The 24839-nt window shown below is 41.1% G+C and overlaps 1 protein-coding gene across 1 annotated transcript in view; it reads left to right on the forward strand.

Annotated features, from left to right (window-relative positions):
- Window positions 1-24839, forward strand: part of RNF169 (ring finger protein 169) — an 84776-nt gene that overhangs the window by 20262 nt on the left and 39675 nt on the right. Inside the window, exon 2 of the mRNA XM_055121975.1 lies at window positions 15621-15694. Within this exon, the coding sequence (XP_054977950.1) occupies window positions 15621-15694 (74 nt within the window). The remainder of the gene's footprint in view (window positions 1-15620; window positions 15695-24839) is intronic.

Here is a 24839-nt window from a genome sequence, read left to right on the forward strand (position 1 = left end):
GAATTACCCCCGGCCGTGCTCAGGGGACCATATGGGATGCTGGGATTCGAACCCAGGTCGGCCGCGTGCAAGGCAAACGCCCTACCCGCTGTGCTATCCCTCCAGCCCACATTTTAATGATTGTTTGATTTTTTTCTATAAACTGCCATTCACCTGTGCACTTTGTTAGATAAGAGTTATCTTCCCCTTGTATATATTTTCCCTTGTGTAGGCTTTGGGGCCACACCCAAGAATGGTCAGGAGTAGGCACATGAAAAAGTGCTCTACATCACTAATCGTCAGAGAGATGCAGATCAAAACAACCATGAGATACCACCTCACACCACAGAGACTAGCACACATCCCAAAGAACAAAAGCAACCGCTGTTGGAGAGGATGTGGGGAGAAAGGGACCCTTCTACACTGCTGGTGGGAATGCTGGCTAGTTCAGCCCTTTTGGAAAACAGTATGGACGATTCTCAAAAAACTAGAGGTTGAGCTCCCATTTGACCCAGCAATATCACTGCTGGGAATATATCCCAGAAAAGCCAAAAAGTATAGTCGAAGTGACATATGCACTTATGTTCACCGCAGCACTGTTTACAATAGCCAGAATCTGGAAAAAACCCGAGTGCTCTAGAACAGATGACTGGTTGAAGAAACTCTGGTACATCTATACAATGGAATACTATGCAGCTGTTAGAAAAAATGAGGTCATGACATTTGCATATAAGTGGATCAACATGGAAAGTACCATGCTAAGTGAAATGAGTCAGAAAGAGAGAGACAGACATAGAAAGATTGCACTCATCTGTGGAATATAGAATAATAGACTATAAGACTAACGCCCAAGAATAGTAGAAATAAGTACCAGGAGATTGTCTCCATGGCTTGGAGGCTGGTCTCTCATTCTGGGTAACTCAGGGAAGGGACCACCAAGTAAAATGTGGTTGGAGGTCATGTGGGGGAAGGGTGATACGGGCCGAATACAGACTAGAGTCTGAACACAATGGCCACTCAACACCTTTATTGCAAACCACAACACCTAATCAGAGAGAGAGAACAAAAGGGAATTCCCTGCCATAGTGGCAGGGTGGGGTGGGGGGAGACGGGACTGGGGAGGGGGGGAGGGATGTTGGGTTTACTGGTGGTGGAGAATGGGCACTGGTGAAGGGATGGGTTATCGAACTTTGTATGGGGGGAACATGAGCACAAAGATGTATGGATCTGTAACTGTACCCTCACGATGACTCTCTAATTAAAAATAAACTAATAAAAAAAAAAAAAAAGAATGGTCAGGAGCTTCCCCTCATGGTGCTCAGGAATCTTAGTGTGCCGGAGACTAAACCAAGGGTGCTTGCATTCATTCACTCCTCTCCTTTGACCCAGCGCCTGGGCTCCTTCCCCCAAATATTAAAGAAGTAATGAAGCACATTGGGACGATCCTGGAGCCAGATTGCCTGAATGTAACTTCGTTCTTTCACTTAGAGCAGTGTTATTTTGGGAAAGCTGAACACCATGCTTCAGTTTCCTCATCTGTGAAATGGTGATAACCGCAGCATCTCCCTGTCGGCTCTTCACGGAGATTAAATGGATTACTATAAAGCCCTTGGAAATGGGCCTGTCGTGCTAATGCAAGCACTCTGTAGCTGCCAGCCATCATAATGGTGCCGATTGCCAGGAGAGATGGAAGTTTGTCTTTTGTAATGTGGGTGTCAAATACTTTGTTGAAGTTTATCTTTAGGCTTTGTATTATATTATCTTAGGATATGCAGCAATTGAGATGTTTTTGGTGGTTGTTATTGTTTTGGGTCACCCCATGACAGGGACTCAGGGACTATGCCTCTGTGCTTGGTCCCAGTGATGTTTGGGGGCTCATGCTATGTCAGGAATCAAAACCTGGACCTCCCACATGCAAATCATATGCACTGGCTTTTGAACTGTTTCTCTGGCCCTGTGCTGAATTTTAAGTACGAGTTGTTTTTCATCTTGGCATAAAGTTGGCTGTGGAGAATGAGAGGAAGGTCAGGGCATTCAGGCAGAAGCTGGGGGATATAAGTTGTATAAGTAGTATAATTTGCTTCAGGATTGGCATTATTTGGCCCTATAACTGTAAGCTGTTGATGAGATATAAAGTATGAGATAAGGAACAAAGTGAGATGATGCTGAAGCGGTATACAAGAGTTTGTGTCCCATAAATGACCCTTTAAATCATACCGAATTGCATGGGGTACAGAACCAATTCTTTAAAAAAGATTTTTTTTTTTTACATCATACCAAGTAAATCATTGTTTGTTTGGTTTTTGGCCACACCCAGCTGTGCTCAGGGATTATTCCTGGCTCTGCACTCAAGAATCACTCTTGGTGGGCTCAGGGGACCATATAGAGTGCTGGAGGTCAAACCCAGATTGGCCGTGTGCAACATAAATGCCCTACCTGCTGTACTATTGCTCCAGCCTAGAACCAATTCTTGCCATTACAAAACAACAACAAGAACAAAATAATATTTGTGGTTAAAATGTTAGCCTCCAGCCAACTACTTTGAAACATCTATTATAACCATATACATGTACAGTGCAAAGTGATTTAGCACAATAATTGTTTAAATTATTTCATTGTTTTTGAACTTGTCTATATTGAGATAGCTGTATTACCAAATTATAGATGAACAAATTCAAGTGTAAAGAGATTAAAAGAAAAATATTTTTAAGTAACATTAATTTATGTGTTTTAGGGGGTTAACATTACAACAGCATGACTACCACCGAAGTATCAATACCTGCCCACCACTGCCCATAGGAAGGACCCTTTCTCGAACTCCTCCCTTTGGTAATCTTAGTTTCATCATAAGAGATTGTGAGTTTTCATTGGATGTTCTTTGTTCCCTTGTTTTATTTCTTTGTATGCCATAAATAAATGAGATCATCTGGTATTTGCTTTTCTTCTTCTGACTTGCTGACCTCAGCATGACACATGTCAGTTCCATCCATGTTGTAGAAAATGCTGGATTTTTCCCTTACAGTTCAGTAGTATTCTGTGGTGTAGTTCTGCCACAGTTTCATCCCCCTCCCCTCTCCTCCCCTCTCCTCCCCTCTTCCTCACCTCTTCCTCTCCTCTCTTCTTCTCCTCCCTCCCTCCCTTCCGCCACATCCAGTGCTGCTCAGGGCTTACTCCTGGCTATATGCTCAGGGATCACTCCTGGTAACTCAGGACCATATATATGGGATGCCAGGGATCTAATCCTGATTGGCCACATGCGAGGCAAATGCCCTACCCATTCTACTATTGCTGGGGCATATGTGCCACAATTTTGCTATCCTCTCATCTACTACTGGATATGTACATTATTTACACATCTTCGCTATTATAAATAACGCTAATAAACATCAATGTACCTATATCTTTTTAAAGTAGTGATTTTGCCATCTTTGCAGAGATACTTAGTGGGGTTACTGGATTATATGGTAGTTTTATTTAAATTTGTTGTTGTTGTTGTTGATGCTTCTAGCTCAGTGTCATGGAGAGTCCTGCCTATGTTCTCCTGTACTTTGTAGACTCAGGTCTGATATCAGGGTCTTTAATCAATTTTGGTTTGACTTTTGTGCATGGCATTAGAAAGGGTTTGAGTTAATTTTTCATTTTTAATCTTTCCTTTGTGTAAACTTTATTTTGAAAAAATTTCCCCCTAAAATGTTTACTGAGATACCACTCCTAAAATAATTTAGGAGTGGTAAATGACATACAAGTATACTAATATCCTTATAGTTCAATAGTATCCTATTATGTATTTTTACCAAAATTTCATCTCTCTTCTCTCCTCACAATAGAGTTCATAATAGAGTTGTTGCAGGCATACAGTGTCCAACACTCATCCCACCACCAGTGTCCCCTTCCTTCCATCAATATCCCCAAGTTCCCTCCCACCCTTGCCCCCTTGGCAGGCATGTAACAAATTCATTTCATATTATTTGGTTCAATGCAACTTAAGGCACGGCAAGTAGGATTATCAAAAAATCATCATCCCGTTGATCATTGATTTCTCAAGCAGTCTCAGTAACGTCTCCATTCGTCCTAGCCCTGAGATTTTAGCAGCCTCTCTTTACTCGTCCTTCCCAACAATGCCGCATTGGAGGCTCTTTCAGGGTCATGAGAATGAGACCCATCATTGTTACTGTTTTTTGCATGTGAATACGCCACAGGGAGCTTGCCAGGCTCTCCCATGAGCATGCCTGTCTGATGTTAAATCGAGTAATTCATGGGGTGAAATAATGGTTTATTTTGAATTTGATTTTTTTTTCCTTTTTGGGTAACACCTGGTGATGTACAGGGGTTACTCCTGGCTTTGCACTCAGGAATTACTCCTGGCAGTTCTCAGGGGACCACATGGGATGCTGGGAATTGAACCCGGGTCAGCTTCGTGCAAGGCAAACACCCTACCCGCTGTGCTATTGCTCCAGCCCCGGTTTATTTTGAATTTGTTGGACATAAGATAAAGTTGTTACCTTGGGGATGCCTTTGAAGGGATTAGGGTTTTTTTTTTTAAATTTTATTAGGGTTTAATTGCTTTTTATAACCCTACTATTATGGGTTTGACTTTTCCATGCCACTAATTCGGTACTTGAGATAGTTAAATATCAAAAAATAAATCAATAAAAATCAATTTGTGATTAATTGCTATATGACTTTAACCTTTCTTAATCTAGTAGTATGCAACCATATGCACCATTAGTAGAGTGTCATACTCAATGCAATTTAGTGCGATAGTACAGCAGGTAGGGTGTTTGCCGTGCATGTGACCAACCTTGGTTCAGTGGAAAGTTTCTCCTATCCTTTAAAGGAACTCTTTTAATGTTTGTTGCAAAACTGGTTTCAAGGCTATGAATTCCCTAGGCTCTTGCCTGTCCATAAAGCTCCGTATAGTTCCTTCAGATCTGGAAGATAATCTAGCTGGCGAGAGTGATCTTGGTGAGGTGTTTATTTTGTTAAGTTCTTGTACTATATCCTTCCATGTTCTTGTGGGTTGTAGAGTTTCATTTGCTAGATCTGCTGTACATCTTATGGTCTTTCCTTCACATGTAAGTTCCTTTTCTTTGTCTTGCTCCTTTCAGTATTCTGTTTCTATCTTTGGATTCAGCCATTCTATTTGTGTCCAATAAAATGTGTCTTGGAATTTTCCTGATTGGGTCTGTCTTCACTGGGACCCTTTGGGCTTCTTGGATCTTGGTGCCTGTAATCCTCAATTCTGGAAAGTCCCTGTCGATGGTTTCTTTAACTATTGTTTATCACATTTGCCTTCCAGTTCTTCAGGGACTCTAGTGATTCTTATATTGTTCCTCTTGAACTCATTCCATGTTGCTCTGGTGTGCTATTCATTCTTTTTCACACTATTTTCCACCTTCTGCTTTTTCCTAGAGGTTTCCTACTCCTGTCTTGGAGCTCCTCATATTCTGTTATTCTGCTTCTGTTGTTCTGCTATTCGAAGCTTCCATTGACTCTTTTCTATCACCTTTCATGTTCTTCATTTCTGCCCTTTCTGACTGTGGCAGTTTTTATTTTTTCATTTCAACTTGTACTTTCTTGTGACATTGCTGACTACTTGTGCTATCATTTCTTTGAACTCGGTGAACCTCTTCATCATAGTGTCACTAAAGACAGTCTGAGGCGTTACTGGTGTTGTTTATGTTTCCTATGATATTGTTTCCGCTTATTGAGCTTCTGCATGTTCTCCCCAATGGTTTTCTAGTGTTCTTGCTGACCTGAGTCTTTCAGTTATCCCTCTAGAAGGTGCTGAGGGATTAAGCTGGAAGTTGCTCTCTGTCTTCTCTGCCTTTCCTGGAATGGTAGAGCAGGAAGCAGAAGGTCAGGCAGGAACTGTGGTGTGGGTCCTTAATATAGTGCAGGTCAGGTGTGGAGGCTGCTGGGACCCACCCAGAAGAAAGGGGTTCTGTCTCCAGATAGGCCCACTTGGGGCCAGGGCGATAGTACCGTGGGGAGGGCATTTGCCTTGCATGCGCTGACCCAAGTTCGATCCCTGGCATCCCATATAGTCCCCCAAACACCACCAGGAGTAATTTCTGAGTGCAGAGCCAGAAGTAACCCCTGAGCATCACCAGGTGTGGCCCCCAAAGCCAAAAACAAACAAAAACTCCCAAATTAAAAAACACAAATAGTCCCAGTGATATCAGCGGAAGGCAAGACTCACCTGGACGGTAGAGCAGCAAGCAATAGGCAGTCTATTTTTAGTTTTTTGAGAAATCTCCATACTGTTTTCCATAGAAACAGCCGAACAGTAAGTGATGGTTCCTTTTCCACTACAGACCAGCACTTGTTTCTCACTGTTTTGATATAGACATTCTCATTAGTTAAGGTGACACTTGGATGTTTGGATTTACATTTCCCTAATAATCAGGTTGCTGAGGGTTTTCTGTTTGCTTTTAAAAGTGTAAGTCAGGGGCTGGAGCAATAGCACAGCGGGTAGGGCATTTGCCTTGCACGCGGCCGACCCGGGTTCGATCCCCGGCATCCCATATGGTCCCCCAGCACCGCCAGGAGTAATTCCTGAGTGCAAAGCCAGGAGTAACCCCTGAGCATCGCTGGGTGTGACCCAAAAAGAAAAAAAAAAGTGTAAGTCAGCCATAGGGCTGGAGTGATAGTACAGCAAGGGCGTTTGCTTTGCACGCAGCCGACCTGGGTTTGATTCCAGCATCCCATATGGTCCCCTGAGCACGGCTTGGGGTAATTCCTGCGTGAGCAGAGCCAGGAGTGACCCCTGTGCATCGCCAGGTGTGACCCAAAAAGCCAAAAAAAGTGCAAGTCAGCCAGCTGTTGAGGCTGGAGAGGTAGTACACTGGGTAGGGTACTTGCTTTGCATGCATAAGACCCAGGTTCAACCCCCAACATCTCGTATAGTCCCCCAAGCCCTGCTAGGAGTGATTCCTGAGCACAGAGCCAGGAGTAAGTCCTAAGAGTGCTGGGTGTGCCCCTTCCACCCCAATACATAAAGTTGGCCAGCTCTATGTCTTCTTCAGAGAAGTATCGGTTAAAGCTCTTCTCCCAATTAATAAACATATATATATATTTAAAACAAACAAACACCTCTTGTGCCATGAATTCTTGGGGACAGCCCCTTGGTTCTCACAGTGAGCTGCTCTGGGTGGAGCAGGCTGGCGCTTCAGTTGGACCCAAGTCCCTTTCTCTTTGGCTTCCTTCTTTTCCTGATGGTTTTCCTTCACCTGTTTCAGGAAGCTGTCTCGATTCTTGGAGTGCTCAATACGAACATTAATTCCTGGCATGAATTGCCCTCGACTAGTTTGTTAACGACAATGCTAACAGCATACTGGGTAGTATTGGAGACTTCCGATTTTGCCATGGTAACGTTTGTGAGGCGTTCCTTTCAAGCAGTGTCCGTTCCCTTTAGGTCTGCTTCCACCACGAAGGTCCGCATGTACGTGGCCAAAGGAACAACTCCTTGTTTCCTAAATGGTCTAAAGAACACATAGTGTGCCACCCTCACTCCCTTCGTGTTGGCCATTTTGGTGATTTACTGCAAGATGGCTATTTATGCTGAAAGGCCCTTCTCCACATTAAAAAAATAATAATGTTTTTTATTGAATCACCATGAGATACACTGTTACAAAGCTGTTCATGCTTGGGTTTCAGGGGTTTCAATCATAGTGTTTCAAGAGCCATCCCTACCCCCACGGCCAATATCTCCAACTTCCATCCTGCCACCCCACCCTCACCCTTCCTGCCTCTATGGCAGTCTCTCTCTCTCTCTCTCTCTCTCTCTCTCTCTCTCTCTCTCTCTCTCTCTCTCTCTCTCTCTCTCTCTCTCTCTCTCTCTCTCTCTCTCTCTCTCTCTCTCTCTCTCTCTCTCTCTCTCTCTCTCTCTCTCTCTCTCTCTCTCTCTCTCTCTCTCTTTCTCCTTTTGTGCGTTATGGTTTGCAATACAGGTACTGACAGGTCACCATGTTTGTTCCTTTACTGACTTTCAGCACACAGATCTTACCCAGAGTGATCATTTCTAACTCATTGTCCTACTGGCCCCTTCTCTCCCAGCTGCCTTCTTCCCCAGGATTTGAGGCAGGCTTCCAGCCATGGACCAAAAAATTTTTGTATCTCATCATGGAGAGATTAAATCCTTGTATAAGAGATTGCTAAAATGTTGTTTACAGGTTAAGCCTTCTGTGTTTATGTTTCAAGATTGGTTGCATTCTCCAATTTGTTTTGCTACTACTACTGGTTTATCAGTGTTGTAGTTTGAGATTTCAGGAAGGTCAGCATTTTTATCCGGAAGGTGCAGCTGAAGTTGATTGTTTTAACTGGGTGTCAGCTTTGCGGTATGGAGTATCTGCTGAGATTCCCACAGATACAGGGATGTGGGCCTTTTACACATTTTTAATGTCTTTCTCTTGTTAATTTTTGTGAATGCGTTGTGTATCTTGAATATTACTCATTTGTTAAACGTGTGGTACGTGACTTTTTTCTCCCATTCGGTAACATGTCTTTTCTTTGTTTTAGTAATAGTTTTTTTCACAGTGCAGATGCCTTTTAGTTTGATGTGACCCCATTTGTTTATTTTGTCAATGGGATGGTGTTGAATCAATAAAACCATCTAAACTAACATAATGGAGTGTGAAAAGAGTTGTTTTTAGTTGCCCAGGGACAAACAGCTCGGGAAGTAGCTGAAGTATTCAGATTAGAACTTTGGTTCATATATGCTGCCTGAGCACATATGTCCCTGCTGAGTGCATATGCTGCCCGAGCACACATGTTGCCTGTGCCTAAATGTTGCTGCTGTACACCCCGGAGTATGTGTGTCCCTGCCTCTCCCCTCTTGGGATGTGTACTTTCATATCTAGTGCTGGGAGGTGCATTGGGGCTCCCTGTCCACTTTGGAGAAATGCATGTTCTCTCGTCTTTCTCTTTGTCTGTCTGTCTGTCTTTCCCTCCCCTTCATTCCCCCCCTCAAAACTTTCAAATAAAACCTGTTATACTTAAAAGAAAAAGAAATAGGATCTAGGTTGATCTTGGCCTTAGCCTTGAGACTCAAGTACAGAACTCTTTCTCATTCTGTTATATCAGCAAACATTGAACATTTAGGGGTTAAAACTCAACAACATCCAGCTACTGCCATTTTATTTGAAAGTTGTTAGGATATCATCTTCCCAATACAATTGAATGAGGTTCTTTTCTAATTTTGTCTTGAGTGTGGTGGTTTTGACAATGACACTTCATTCCTGAAGGCTTGGTGTGATTATTAATGTGGCTACTTTGTAATGTGTTGCCTGTATTAGACCTGTCACCCCATCCCAGAGAAGATACTTTCAGGAAGGACTTCAAGGAAGTACAACTGCTCCTGCAGTTCACATTAGACTGAGTGCAATACGTGGCTTAGGTCACTGGCCACAGGCATGTGTCATATTTAAGACATCATATTTTCAGAGTTTCTCTTCCTGTTTGCCTTAAGTCAGAGGCTAGGCATTCTGAAAACACCTTCAACCAATGGATTCAGATACAAATGCAAGCTATTCAGAATCTCAGTGACGCCTCAAAGTAGGTTCTAGTGTTTTTTTCCCCTGTAAGGTAAAGAAAATAATAGTTTGTCTGATACTGAAACACTTGAAAATATCTATGTTAGTGTTGAAACCAGTATTGAAAGTGTTACTTAGGGCTCACTCTTAGTGTATTCTGTGGGTTTGGTCGGTGTATGGTTCATGTGCATCGTTGGAATATCATAGAGTAGCTCCGCTGCCCCAGGAATCCTTTTTACCTACCTTCCTCACTCACCTGTGACAGCACATGTGAAATGTGGCCAGTCTTGTTAGAGATATGATGCTGAGAGGGTTCCCCCTGCCTCCCCCCAAAAAAAAAAATCATATAGGCATCCTTTGTCTAGCATGTACCAAAATCCCAGACTCCCAGCAGAAAAGAATATTTTGCTTAATTATGCAGTTCTCAAAAACAGTGAACCTGTACCCAGTTTCCAGAATGGGAATTCTGTTTATTTTTTGTTTGAAATTATATGGTACTTTTAGTTTGGTGACTTGCGTCTATGGGAGGCACTTTTCTTTTTGCTCTCTTCTTTTCCTTTTGTGCATCATGATTTGCAACACAGGTGCTAAGAGGTCATGGTGTTTGTTGAGGGCATTAGGTATTTTTTATTGGGATGGTAAGGCTGGAATAGCTTTTTAACTGGGGGGCAGCTTTGGGGTGTACGTGCGACTGCCGAGATTTCCAGAAGTATAGGGAGGTGTGGGGAGGTAGCCCATCCCAACCCCGAGAAAGCCTGGAGATTTCAGTCACAAAACCCGCATATCAGAATTTTCAGCAGATTATATCTCAGTTAGGTCCATCCTGAAATGGTAGAATCAGGTTGGGGGTATGGCAGCAATTTTGGATTGTGGAAGCAAGTGGTTGCCTGGGGCTCAGTTCTCAACCCGCCCTTCTCTGATTTACCCCTGTCTGTTCAGCCATGTGTGGGTCCAAGATTAATTGTGACTTTTGATCTCTTTTGAGATTGATTTTTGGGTCTCTGAAATAAGGTGGATAAATGAGCTTGTATAGCTGAACTGGAGGTGATTTGTGGGTGTGGCTCCCACATAGTTAACTTCTTTTTTTTTTTAAGAATTTTATTTTATTGAATCACCATGTGGAAAATTACAATGCTTTCAGGCTTAAGTCTCAGTTATACAATGCTGAAACAACCATTCCTTCACCAGTGCCCATATCCCACCACCAAAAACAAAACAAAAAAAAACACAGTACACCTTCCATCCCACCCCCCCCCTGCACGCCCCCTGCCTTGTAACTGATAAATTTCACTTTACTTTCTATTAACTTTGGTTACATTCAATATTTCAACATAAACCTCACTATTATTGTTAGGAGCACCCCACTAGAGTCAGACCTGCTGTGAAGAGACATAAGGTCTCGGTTTTGGATTTCTGTACTGTAGCAACTAAGTCCAGGGAGATTTCTTCCAGATATTGGATCATTGCAAGCTTGTAAACCCCATCTGTGGTCGTCATAATATGGCGGTCACCACGCCCTTCACCCCCGGCAAGGAAGAGGCGAGAGAGAAATACCTTTCCCTGCCTGGGCGGGCATGAGGCCGCGACTTAGTTCTCAGTCTGGAGACATTCTGTGAGGAGCTGCCCATGCCGAAATATTTAGCTGGCGTCTGGAGTCATGCTCGTGCAGCTGCGGAGAGGCCGCACAGACGTGCGGCCCCTGGGATCACATCTCCCACATAGTTAACTTCTGGCCATTTAATTTCTTGGTAAACTTGGTCCCAAGTTGTTGGGGTCTGGCCAAAGGCACAATGGCAATTTTGGGTTACAAGGAAGCCTGAAGGTACCATCAGGCTGCTGATGCACTCACCCCGAAGATCCAGGTTGACCTGTTGGTGGCACCATATCTCTGTTCTTTTTTTTTTTTTTTGGCTTTTTTGGGTCACACCTGGCGATGCACAGGGGTTACTCCTGGCTCTGCACCCAGGACCATATGGGATGCTGGGAATTGAACCCGGGTCGGCCGCGTGCAAGGCAAATGCCCTACCTGCTGTGCTATTGCTCCCTGTTCTTAAACCATTAAGTATCATTAATCTTAAATCTTTATTGAGATATTGTGACTTACAATATTGTTAATGATGGTCTCATACATACATCATTCCAACACTACACTGATGACCAGATTCCCTGCTTCCTTCCACTAAGATCCCAAAGGCTCCTTCCCTTCAACCCTCTGCCCCTTCTCCCCTCTGTCTCCAGCTCAGGTCAGTGCTCTAGACCAACTCCTTGCTCCTGCTGCCTTTGGCCCTTACTGTGTACCTTTAAGTCCCACATGTGAGAGAGCTCATTTGTATCTATCCCTTTCCTTCTGACTGACTTCACTCAGCTGGGTACCCTCTAGTTCTATCCTTAATTTATCATGGCAAATTGTAAGATTTTTTTTATAGCTCTATATTTTCTTCTACTTCACTATTTCCATACAGACATGCAACAGATTTTTGTAACCCGCTACCATGCTGTATTGGTTTATTGTTTCTAAGAATTTTTCATGGAGTCTAAATTTAGAATTCCCAATGTATATTATCATGTTATCTGCAAATAGTGGTAGATTGACTTTTTCCTTTTCCAGTTTGGATCCCTTTGCTATCATTTTCTTGTCTGCTTGCTGTGGCGAGAACTTCCAAAATGAAAAAATGATAATCTAAGATTATGCTAATCTGTATGATCGCTAATTTGGTAAGTAAAAACTGCCTCCTGCTAGTGGCCTCTGACTCTCAGATAAGTCGAGGCTGTGTCAGATTCCAGATAGAATGCTGTTTGACCTGATATGTGAAGTTTGAGGTTGAAAAGAATATCCTTCTCTGATCCTTAAAATCCTCAAAGGGAATTTCGCTGTTCATGGATGTGCCTGTACTTTTGATGTTTTTTATAAAGTATATCTGCAGATAAATAAAAAACAAACCACAATGCCTTCATCTCACCAATACTCACATACATCAGACTCCATTACTTCAGTCACACCCACCCCCAAAGTGCCTAGTATCTGACTCCTATTTTGTACTCCAGTAGTTTATGGAAATACTTGCAAACATATAAAGGGATACATATGCAAGATCCTTTATTATAGATGTTCATCTTAATAATCTAAATATTTAAGTGTGAAGTCTGTATTTTGGGTCTCTCTATTTTATACGTAATTCTACTTTGTTTTCTCTCTTATTTTCCCTTTGATTAGTTTTACTAGGGATGGGTATAGTAGTTATTTTATGGTACCATGTGGAAAAAAAAAAAGAATGAACCAGGGGTGTTAATTGGAATCAGCAAAAATCTACTTTGACAAATTCAAGCAGAAAGGAAATTTATTGAGAAAGAACATAAGTAATGCAGAATAATCAACCTGCTGTCTGGGAAACTTGTCTTTGAAAATGACAACAGGGATTCCAAAGCAATTTATACAATATGAATTATTTGAAAAAAAGTATCACTTCCTTGTGACCTAGTGTGTTTTGTTTTGGTTCTGGCTTTGGTTTTTTGGGCCACACCCAGCTAGGCTTAGGGCTTACAGTCCTGGCTCCATACTCAGGAATTACTCTCCTGGTGGTGCTTGGGGGACCATAGGGGATGTCAGGGATTGAACCTGGCTTGTCTGTGTGCAAGGCAAGTACCCTCCTGCTGTACTGTTGTTCTGGTCCTATGACCTAGTATAGTTTTATTTGTTCTTTGTGTGCTTTAAGGAATATATAGTTTGTTCATTGGATATTTGAATGTAATAGACATGGCTGATAATTTTACTGTTCAGTTTTTTCTTTATTTTTATTATTTGGTCTGTCTTTTGTCTATTTTTAGTTGTGGTGTGGTAAAATTTCTTACCATAACTTAGAATGTTTTAATTTATTTTCATAATCTTACTATTTTTTTAAATCTTACTATTTTTTGCTGTTGTAGCTTCGTGCAAGTTCATGATTTTCTTTTTTTCAAATATTTTAAATATCAAATCTTTTAAATCTTTTAATTTTCCTCTATTCCTACTAATGCTTATCTCTTTCTTTTGTCTTGTACTAGTTCTGTGACTTGGGCAAGTCATAAAATTCTTGTTTTCATAATTTTAAAGTGGGCATCATTCTTAAAAAGTTCCCGTGAAGATTCAATGATAAAATGTATGTGAAGTGTCTTACACATAATAAGTTCTCCATAAATAGATATTATGAACTATTTTTTTGTTTTGTTTAAGGACTTAATTTTCTTAAAAGACCAAATTTCTTTTAGAGGGTGCTTTTGATATAGGATTATAATAGTTGTCAGGACTTACTGCTTCTTTTAAGCAGGTAAAGTTGAGGTTTGCCTCCCAAGCGCAGGGTCTGACAGATGTCATTTACTTGGTAGAGTTTTAAGTTCTTGTTTTCTGCATCTGTCATAAGATCAGTGTTTCTGAAGGAGGCCCGTCTGAAACTCTCAGGTGTACTGAATAAGAGTCTGAAATAGCTGAAAGAACTCAAAGAGGACTGAAGTCAGCTTTTTGAGGGGCATTGTTTTACATAACAAATACATACACACCTCAAATGGATGTACAATTATTAGTATACGTTAGAATTAATGCTGTCTTTGGATCTCTAAAATACATAAAGGGTGTGTAGAAGTATGTACATTTAAGTCAGTAGAAGGTTATACTTTAGCCTTTCCTTATAAATATATATAACATATATATACATAACATATATGTGTATGTATATATACATATGTATGTTTTATATGCATATATAAAACATTTAGGATTTACCTTTTACTACTGTCTTTTGGGGAGGGTTTCCTAAGCAGTGCTCAACAGTTTGGGGGTATTTCTCAGCCATACTTAGCCCACCAGGAGGCTAGTCATTTCACAGTTAGGGCCCCACATATGGGAGCTACTAGGGCTACCCCAGTTGGTATGGGAGACCACTAGAATAACCTGTGGTGGGGTTTGGGGGCCTTCAGGGATACCCCCTGTGGTACTGGGGGTGAGTGTGTTGTAATGGGGATCACACTTGAGTCCCTACATATCCTGGGTATACACTCCTGACCCCTAAGCTATTTTTCTGGCCCTTTTTCCTGTTCTTAATGAATTTTTATCACCTGCTTTTGTAATCAACATGTGTTGTGTGCCTCAGTGGACCACAATGTCTCAGATTTAAAATTACATATAGAGAAGGGCACAAAGCAGAATTAAGCTGAAAAAAATAGCCTAACAGTTTAAAAAATATGTGGGTTATGTGTGTAGTGACTGAATACTCAAGGTTGGAGAGATACAGTGTTTCAGAAAGATAAAGTTGTGATAAGTATTTGGAGAACTTTGATATGTTGAAGAGTCTGACTGATCAAAACTGCTTTTAGGATGAAAATAAGGTTATATGCTAAATATATACAGGAAAACACCTTGTATTGGAAAAAAAATGTATCTATGAATAAAACTTCAATTTATTTGAAATATTACTTGGTGATATTGAACCCAGAATTTTAAATATAGTTCTTTCCTAATAGTCTCTTAACCTGTTCCTTTAACAGGGAGGTGCTTTTATTTTATTTTATTTTTATTTTTTTAAGAATTCTATTTTTTTTTAATTAGTGAATCACCGTGAGGGTACAGTTACAGATTTATACATTATTGTGCTCATGTTTCCCCCATACAAAGTTTGAGAACCCATCCCTTCACCAGTGCCCATTCTCCACCACCAGTAAACCCAGCGTCCCTCCCACCCTCCCCAGTCCCGTCTCCCCCCACCCCAAACTGCCACTATGGCAGGGTATAGGGAGGTGCTTTTAGAATCTACATAAAATAATTCTTTTTTGCCTCCTGTGCTTATTTTCCTACATGGCATTACCTTACTCATTGTACTGTGCACATGCACTTATTCATTGTCTGTTTTTCTCCAGTTGTGTAAGAGCAAGGACTTAAATGTCACTGCCTCTCCCCGGTGCTTACAACTGTGTCTGACTTATACAGGTTAATAAGTAGATGAAAACTGAGGGGAAAAATATTCAAATCAAGATGTCCAGAATTTCTGTGCAGTGTCCATTGTGGGGAGAGCATAGAATAATGTCTGGGTTCCTTCCTAGAAAATCCTGCTAAAAGTGTTTTGTTCTCCTTTCTTCCAGAGTTTATATTCAGAGCACCAATCAAATTAAGCAAGCCTGGGGAACTCCGTGAAGAATACGAAAGCCTGAGAAAGGTAGAGTCCACACATGACGACATTTGTCTTTAGATAACTTGAAAGAATAACTTTAAAGAATGTTTGGTAGCAATTTTGATTGACTCAGGTTTTAAAATTTTACATTTTACAATGCAGAGCTCCTCTTTCCGTTCATTATCTTAAAACCATAAGGTCATATTCTCTAGTTATAATGAAATTCATCCTTAACTGAGAATTCTTTTTTAAATTTATATTTAGGGTTTTGTTGTCGTTGTTTTGGGGCCACACCCAGCAGTGTTCAGGCTTCTTCCTGCTGGGTGCTTGGGGGCTGCTTTTGGTGGTAGGCAGGAGACCATCCAGTGCTTGGAATTGTTCTGGGGTCTTCTGCACGCAGAGCATAAGCAGGGAACTATCTCTCCAGCCCCAGGATCCTTTTTGAAACTCCCCTTTCACAGATAAAAATGTAACTCGTAGAGCCAAAGTACACACTGATTCCAAAAATTGGACGCCAAGAAAGGTATTATTGGCATTTAAGTGTTAGTTTGAAAGTTGCAAGGAGTTGGAAAGTAGAAAAAGGAGGAAAGAAGAAAAGAAGATGGTGTAAGAGTAGGAGTTTTTTATGCCTGAGAGAGAAAGAAACCTGTCACTTTATATTTCTCATTGGAGAAAAAGCTAGAAAATGGTTGTAAGAGGCACCGATGAGCGGCCGGAGCAATAGCACAGTGGATAGGGTGTTTGCCTTGCACGAGGCCAACCTGGGTTCAATCCCCAGAATCCCATATGGTCCCCCAAGCACTGCCAGGAGTAATTCCTGAATGCACAGCCAAGAGCCCTGAGCATCGCTGGGTGTGACCCCAAAACCAAACGAACAAAAATAAGAGGCATTGATGACATATGTTGTTTGCCAGCCCAGGACACCCCATTCTGTATAAATAACTTTGTTCTAAAAAAATATTCACCAATGTCATTTGGGTTAAATAATAGTTAACTTTCCCCTCTACAGTTCCCAAATCATCCAGTATCCATTGTACAACCTGCAAAATGGAAATTCAAGTCATAAAGTCAGGAGGCACTAGTAGAGCATATCCATGTTTTGTGATTGAATATTGCTCAGAAATAAAAAGAAATGAACCACTAATGCATGAACTTTTAAAAAATGTTGAGTGTAACAAACCAGTATGTAATAAGATAACATACATTGCATGATTCTGCTTATGGAAAATGTCCAGAATAGATAAACATACCAAGATAGATTGGTGGCTGATTGAAGGACAGGGCGAGGAAGGGGCTCCAGATGGGCACAGGAGACTGCCGTGGTGGTTTCTAAACTGATTTGTGATGTTTCATAGCTTGGTACATTAACTAAAAACAATTGGACTGCATGCTTTAATGAATCATATAAGATATGATTCAGAACGTTGTTAAACTATTTTTGTCATCAGTTGATCAAGAAGACTATTTTCAGTTTATTTTGTTTTTATTAAGACACTATGGTTCATAGTTATTCACAGGAGAGCTTCAGCGATACAGTGTTCCTATGCCAGTTCCACCAACAGCGTCAACTTCCCTCCACCAGTGTCCCCAGGTTCCTACCCCGCCCCCTGAGTTATAAAATTATTAAAAGACATTAGATACTTAGATGAGGGATGTGATAGATAAAGGCATCTCTGAGACAGCCTGGAGAGACAGCTACACCACCGAGCACATGCTTTGAGGTCCTGTCCGGGCACGACGTGGGCCTGAGCACGGCCTGTTGGGGTCTCCCCAACAGAGAATGCAGATTTCCTACGAATGCATATTTTCTGAAATGAAATAGTGTAAGTGTACCTCTCTGGAAAGATATATAGGGGAGGGGGGAACTTTAAAAATTTCTACCAAGCAAAGGACAGTAAGTGGAAATTAATTCTTCACAATTCATTGTAGCTAATTTGATGTATAACATACTACTGACAGACTTTTTATATGGTGTTCTTACTGTTTTAAGTGACAGTAAAACCTTTTATGAGGGCTATTAAAAGTTTAATAAGAAATTTTATTCCCTTAATTGAATCCTTTCCAAAGGTGTTTATTTAATCATTCTGGTCCTCCCCTCTATGCAGGAGTATTACGGTTATTGTCGTTGCTCTGGGTTCTGAGTTTCATGATGGATCAGATTATATTTGAATATAATGGATTTATATGGATATGTGAATGCATCTTAATAGATTTCTATTCCATGTACATCTAAATATTCTTCCTGCCATATATTATACAAATAAAAAATCATAAAGAAATATGCACGCAGCCGACCCGGGTTTGATTTTGATTCCTCTCTCTCTCTCTCTCTCTCTCTCTCTCTCTCTCTCTCTCTCTCTCTCTCTTTCTCTCTCTGTATAAATGAGATCATGATGTGTATTTATTTGTTCACCCAGTATTTACTGTGGTCATGCTGCGTGCCAGGTGCTGGGAATTGTGTAGAGGATGGTTGTTGCTTCAGGTCTATTTTTTATCGGGAGGACAGGCAGAAAAGAAGCTGAGTGTATGCATAGCAGGTGAAAGATGCTATGCAGATTGGTGGGAGGTAAGTTGGGAGGAAAAGAAGGGCCAGATTGAGGGCCTCATTGACCAAATTAACAGCAACATTTAGTTAAAGCATGATGGACACCTAGTAAGATTTCACTTCTGCTTTAAAATCATCTCTGGCTGCTCTGTAGGAAATAAATTCTAATGGGCCGAGGAGTTAGGAATTGTACTTACTGTGCATAACAGAGACTCCCAAATAAGGCTCAAACAAAATAGGAGTTTTCGTTTTCTCAACATCAAGATTACTGGAGTGAGACAGTCCCAGGCTGAGGGGGCAGTTCCATGACGTCAGGAATTTGGCTTCCTTGGTCTTTCTGCTTAGACATTTCCAGTGTTTCTCGGTGTTCTCGGTGGGTAGACCTGGTGAAAATCACATGTAGCTGAAAGAGTTTTGTTTCACTCTTTTTCATTTGTTTGCTTTGGGGCCACGTACAGCAATGCTCAGGGCTTACTCCTTGCTCTGCATTCAGGAATCACTCCATGGTGCTCAAGGGGCCATATGAAATGCCTGTGATTGAACCTGAGTCGGCCATGTGCAAGGCCAGCACCCTACCCACTGAACTGTCACCCCAGTCCCTGTCTCACTCCGAGAAAAGTATTCCCAGCATATTAAATGTATGTTCAAATGAACAAAGAATTTTTAGGGAGAAGTCATTTCAGTATTCATCTATTTTTATGTTCCCATCCTATATAAGACTGACTTAGGTTTTTATTTTTATGTTCAAAATAATTTATTCATCTATAAATTCTATTGTTTGGATTAAACTTTTATTTGCAACATTATTTCTTATGCTTATATTGTTAGTGAGATGCTTCAACCGCCTGGTAAAAAGTTGTTTATTGTTAGAATTTGGGAACACATATTCCAGCATGATTTTGTTTGTCTTCATTCAACTGTTGGACTATGAAAGGTTGTAGGTAGGGAGAAAATACCCTTTTGCTTTTTTTCCAGACTGCTTATTGCACTTGGTTTCCGCAATAGGAAAGATGAACTACTTTCAGTAGTTCTGTGGATCATACGAGTGGTTTAGACTTGCTTTGAAATGGTTTACCGAACTACCAATTTTCTTTTTTTCCCCCTCCTCACTATTTCATTTTGAAGGAGTATTTCTTCCCATTTTTGGCTTAATTATTCAAATAATAAACATGCAGTTCTTTTTTAGTTCTTAAAAAGCAAACTAATCAGATATGTCAGTGAGTTACCTAAGAGAATAACCACTCTATTAAGGTAGTCACTACTTTTGTGAAGGGAATGTTTTAAAGGTAAGTAAACTTCTAGGACCTAATTCTCTTTGAAAATTCAATCTTTAAAATCTCTTATCTTTCAGCCAGGAACTGAAAATGTCATATATTTTATTAAAACTTTAAATTTTATTTAAATCTGGCAGTGTAGCATATCATAAGCTGAAAGTTATAATGGACCTTTAAATTTTTTTTTTAATTTTAAAAGAACTTTGTACTTACCTGGAAAGTTTTAAAGATGTTTTCTCACACTGCAGAAGTCTTCAGTTGTTTGCCTGGTTAAAGTTTTCCTACTAGAGTGTAAAGTCCTTCTAGATAGAGCTGTTTGTTTAGTCTCTTTAATTATACTGCATCTACTGTAATAGATTGAATATTCAACAACTGCTGAGTAAATTAAATTAATTATCTAATTTCAAACATCTTTTAAGAGAAATGACTTATATTTGGAATAATAGCTGGATGGATTAAGATTTCTAGTTCTTTCTGCTACTTTTTTTTAATCTTTTTTCTCTATCTTTTTGTATCGTTTTCCTTCTTTCCTCTGAAATGTTATTTAATTTTTGAGTACATACCTGTTATTGGAATGTGCTGATAATACCTTTCTAGAGCTAGAAAATAGAAATAGAATAGAAAACAGGGTTCTATATCTAGAACTTTAAGGTTCTGTACTATTAAGACCAGGTAAAGGAACTGTACTAAGAAGGAAAAAAGCCTTTCAAAGCTTGTATTATGGGGTACTCAAAATCTAAAAATGTTTAAATGAGGTTTTTTTTACCCTTCTGTTACCTGATGAAGAAGAGCAGCTCTGTCTTTTCAAAGTAAGTAGCACAGTTGGGAAAGCCAGTGTCCATGTCTGATTCCAGTTAAGTGGTGTAGCCGTTTATTTTTCAAGTGCCTGTCTTTCCTGGCCTCTGTCATGAGAGTGGAGCATCACAGTGAGAAAAGAAGAGTGCTATAGTAGGCAGTTGTTTGTTTGCTCTAGAAAATAGTTTAAATAGAGACTTTATACTAATACTATGTTGGGGTAGTATTTGTTTTAGATAATTGGTTTAAAATAAAATTATTTTAGGACCAGAGAGGTAGTACAGTGGGCAGTGCTTGCGTGTACAGCTGACCGGGGCTCAGTGCCTGGCGCTCAGCCTGAGTGCTGAGCCGAGAGTGAGCCTGGGCACCACCGTACAGAGCTCAAAAACCAAAGCAACAAAGCGAAAAAATTTCAGTTATTTCAGTACTAGCCAAGCTAGGGAATTTTCTAGAAGCAGTTGCAACTTTCCTGTTTCTAGTGAAAATAAAATATTTTGTTAGATATCTGGCCACTGAAGCTTTTGGTAAATTAAAAAAATAATTCCGCCTTGCTTAAAAAACATAAGCTTTTAAAAAATGTTCAGGTTGTAAAAAGATGTAAAGAGGAGAGGTGGGGCCGGAGCAATAATGTAGTGGGGACAGTGCTTTCCTTGCACATAGTCCACCCAGGTTTGATCCCCAGCATCCCACATGCACTGCGAGTCCTCTAAGCACTGCGAGTGCAGAGCCTGGAGTGCAGAGCCAGGAGCAGCCCCTGAGCATTGATGGCTGTGGCCCAAAAATGAAAAAAAAAAGAAGAAGAAGAAGAAGAAGAAAAATTACCAAAAATCCTTCTAAAGAATCACATTTAAGTTGGGTATTATACAGTTAAACTTTTTTTTTTTTTTTTTTTTGCTTTCTTTGGGTCACACCTGGCTGTGCACAAGGGTCACTCCTGGTTCTCCACTCAGGAACCACCCCTGGCGGGGCTCAGGGGACCATATGGGATACTGGGAATTGAACCTGGGTCGGCTGCGTGCAAGGCAAATGCCCTACCCACTGTGCTATCGCTCCAGCCCCTATACAGTTAAACTTTTTTACAAAATAAATTTGTGTGTATACTGCGATCATTCTGTGTCTGTCCCCCTCCCTCTAACTCATTTCCGTCAACATGGTACTCTCTCTGTCCATCCATGTATAAGAAATTTCATGACTTTATTTTTCCTCATGGCTGCATAGTGTTCCACTGTATGGGTGTACTAGAGTCTCTTTATGCAGTCATACGTTCATGGGCACTCAGGTTGTTTCCAGATTCTGGATGTTGTGTCTAGTGCTGCTGTGAACATAGGAATGCAGATGGTTTTTCTGCACTGCATTTTTGGACCTCTAGGGTATATTCTCAGGAACAGTATTGCTGGGTCATATGGAAGTTCAATTTATATGTTTTGTTTTGTTTTAAGAAAGTCATTTATTGTTTTCCAAAAAGGTTGGAGCAGTTGGCATTCCTAGCAACAGTGAATGGGGAGTCCCTTTCTCCCGAATCTGTGCCAGCAATGGCTGTTCTTGTTCTTTTTGATGTGTGCCAGTCTCTGAGGTATGAGATGATATCTCATTGTTATTTTGGTTTACATCTACCTGATGATTGGTGATGGAAAGATTTTTTTCACGTGTCCTTGGCCATTTGTATTTCTTCTTTGAGAAAGTTTCTTTTCATCTCTTCTCCCCATTTTTTGATGTGGTTGGATTTTTTTTTTCCTTGTAAAATTCTGCCTGTGCCTTATATAACTTTGATATCAACCCCTTATCAAATAGGTGTTGAGTAAATAATTTGCCCCATTCTGTGGGCTGTCTTTGTATCCTGGTCATCATTTCATTTGAGGTGTAGAAGCTTCTTAGTTTAATGTGATTTCATTTGTTTATCTTTGCTTCCACTTGCTTGGTCACTGGTCTTTCATCTTTTGTGGAAGTTGATGTGGAGGTATCGTTCTGTTCAGCAGGAAGAACCCTTCGTAGGGCACAGCCGAAAGAACAGACACAGAGCCCGGAGGAGGGAGAAAAGGCATTTATTCTATGGCAGTTACAGTATTTATACCTCCCTGCTGGGAGGAGGTGGTGCCAGGACCCCCAACAGAAATGCAGGGTGTGGCACGGGATTTAGCTAGTAATAAACAAATGCTGATAGGATAAAATCAGTAAGATTAGGAGTGGCAACCTTTGCTAGGTGTGGCATGGGATTAGCTAGTGATTAAACAAATAGTGACAGGATAAGATCAGTAAGGTAAAATGGCTCCCTACAATCTTTGGAGATGCCATTAGCTTCAATGCATGGAGAGTTCTGCCTATATTTTCTTCTGTGTACCTGTATGGATTCAGGTATGATATTGAGGTCCTTAATCCATTTTGATTTGACTTTGCCCATGGCTTTAGAAGGAAGTCTGAGTTTAATTTTTTTTCCACGTAATTTACCAGTTTTTCCAGCACTACTTGTTGAAGAGGCTTTTTTGCTTCACTTCATATTTTTTTGCTCCTTTATTGAAGATGAACTGATCATATACCTGAGGGTCTGTGTCAGGATATTTTATTCTATTATATCTGAGGGTCTGTCTTTATTCTAATACTATGCTGTTTCAATTACTACCATGTTGCAGTACAGTTTGAAGTTGGGGAAGGTTATGCCTCCCTTCTTCTTTTCCCCAAAGATTATTTAGGTTACTTGAGGGGTGGGAGAACTTTTATTATTACATATGAATTTTGGGAGTGTTTGAGTTATTTCTTCAAAATATACTGTGGAAGTCGATGTGGAGGTCTGTTCTGTTCAGCAGGAAGAACCCTTCGTGGGGCCGAGAAAGGGATGCAGCCGAATGAACAGACGCAGAGCCCAGAGGAGGGGAAAAGGCGTTTATTCTATGGCAGTTACTGTAAGAAGCCATATTTCAATCCTGGCTCTTATCTTCAAGTAAGACAGAGCCTGGCACTTCTCTTTTTTTTTTTTTTTTTTTTTGCTTTTTGGGTCACACCCGGCGATGCACAGGGGTCACTCCTGGCTCATGCACTCAGGAATCACCCCTGGCGGTCCTCAGGGGACCATATGGGATGCTGGGATTCGAACCCGGGTCGGCCTCGTGCAAGGCAAACGCCCTACCCGCTGTGCTATCGCTCCAGCCCCTAAAGAGCCTGGCACTTCTCAAACAGGGGCCTAATTAAAACTTCTCTAACAAGGTCGCCGTTACTGACCTTACTGACCTTACCATTCCACTAGCTGGCACCTGTGCCTGACATGATAGATGAACATGTCACGATCTGTGATTGACTACTGTTTGTACGGGGTCCGGGCACGCATACCACTACCTGCCTCCCAGTAGGCAAGTATAAAATGCTGTAGCTGCCAGTGAATAAAGTGCTCTCTCTCCTTTTCTCCTCCTCCTTCTGTCTCTGCGTCTGTTCATTCGGCTGCATCCCCTCCTCAGCCCCACAAAGGGTCCTACCTGCTGGACAGGGCGGGGCCCTCACAAGTTACAGTATTTATACCTCCCTGCTAGGAGGAGGTTGTATAGTATGCATGCCGGGACCCCCAATAGAAATGCAGGGTGTGGCATGGGCATTAGCTAGTGATAAACAAATGCTGATAGGATAAAGTCAGTAAGATTAGGAGTAGCAACCTTTGCTAGGTGTGGCATGGGGTTAGCTAGTGATAAACAAATAGTGACAGATTAAGATCAGTAAGGTAAAATGGCTCCCTACATCTCCCCCTGTTTTGTTTTAAATTAAATGTGGTAAAGAACTGGGAAAAGATGAGGTCCTACAAATCAAGCCAATGATCCTTAAACACTCGAAAATCTCATTTGTTACTCTGAAGATATTAACCCGGCCCTGGACCCAAAGTAGCACTTGCTGTAGAGTGTCCATTGTTGCTCAGCATCATGGTTGACAGTAGCCTGCATTGTCCAAAGGTGGTAAGAGTCATTTTGCCATGTTTTGACGAAGTTGTGTGTCCGGACCGAGGTTTGAAGAGCTATTCCTGCAACAGCATCAGTGGTGGTTACAGCAATGAGTCCCAGGATAGCTGTGATCAGGGGCCCAAGGAATCATCAGGAGCGCCGGAGCAGTCATGTCAGGTCTTCAGTCAGGAGCCCTTCATCGGGGGAGCATTGCCATTCTCTGGTCAGGTTCACTGGTAACCATATGTGATCTGGCCCTTAATAAAATTATACTGTGGGGAGAATCTTGGGTTGAGAGGGAAGAATTGAGACAGGTAAATAATGCACAATCACCAGAAAAGAAAAATCTTTTTGCGAGTGATCAGAGGTAGTATGAATTTGGGACTTGGTATGGATCCAAGTCTGAAGGTGAAGAGGGAGACAGGAAGGCACTCAAATGCAGACAGGATCAAGTGAGTATCCTAGAGAAAAAATTAAAAGGTGTTTCTTCTTTATTCGGCAACTGAGGCATCTATGAATCCCATGGAGGGGGTAAAAGAAAGGAATTGTTAGCCCAGATACAGGGTCCTGGCATGGTCCAATCTACAACCTGTAAAAGTGGAGGGTGAGGAATGTAAGTCCAATAGATATGTTTAGCTTACTGAAATTCAAGAGGATTT

This window comes from Sorex araneus, chromosome X (genome assembly GCF_027595985.1).
Source record: "Sorex araneus isolate mSorAra2 chromosome X, mSorAra2.pri, whole genome shotgun sequence".
Lineage (NCBI taxonomy): Eukaryota > Metazoa > Chordata > Mammalia > Eulipotyphla > Soricidae > Sorex > Sorex araneus.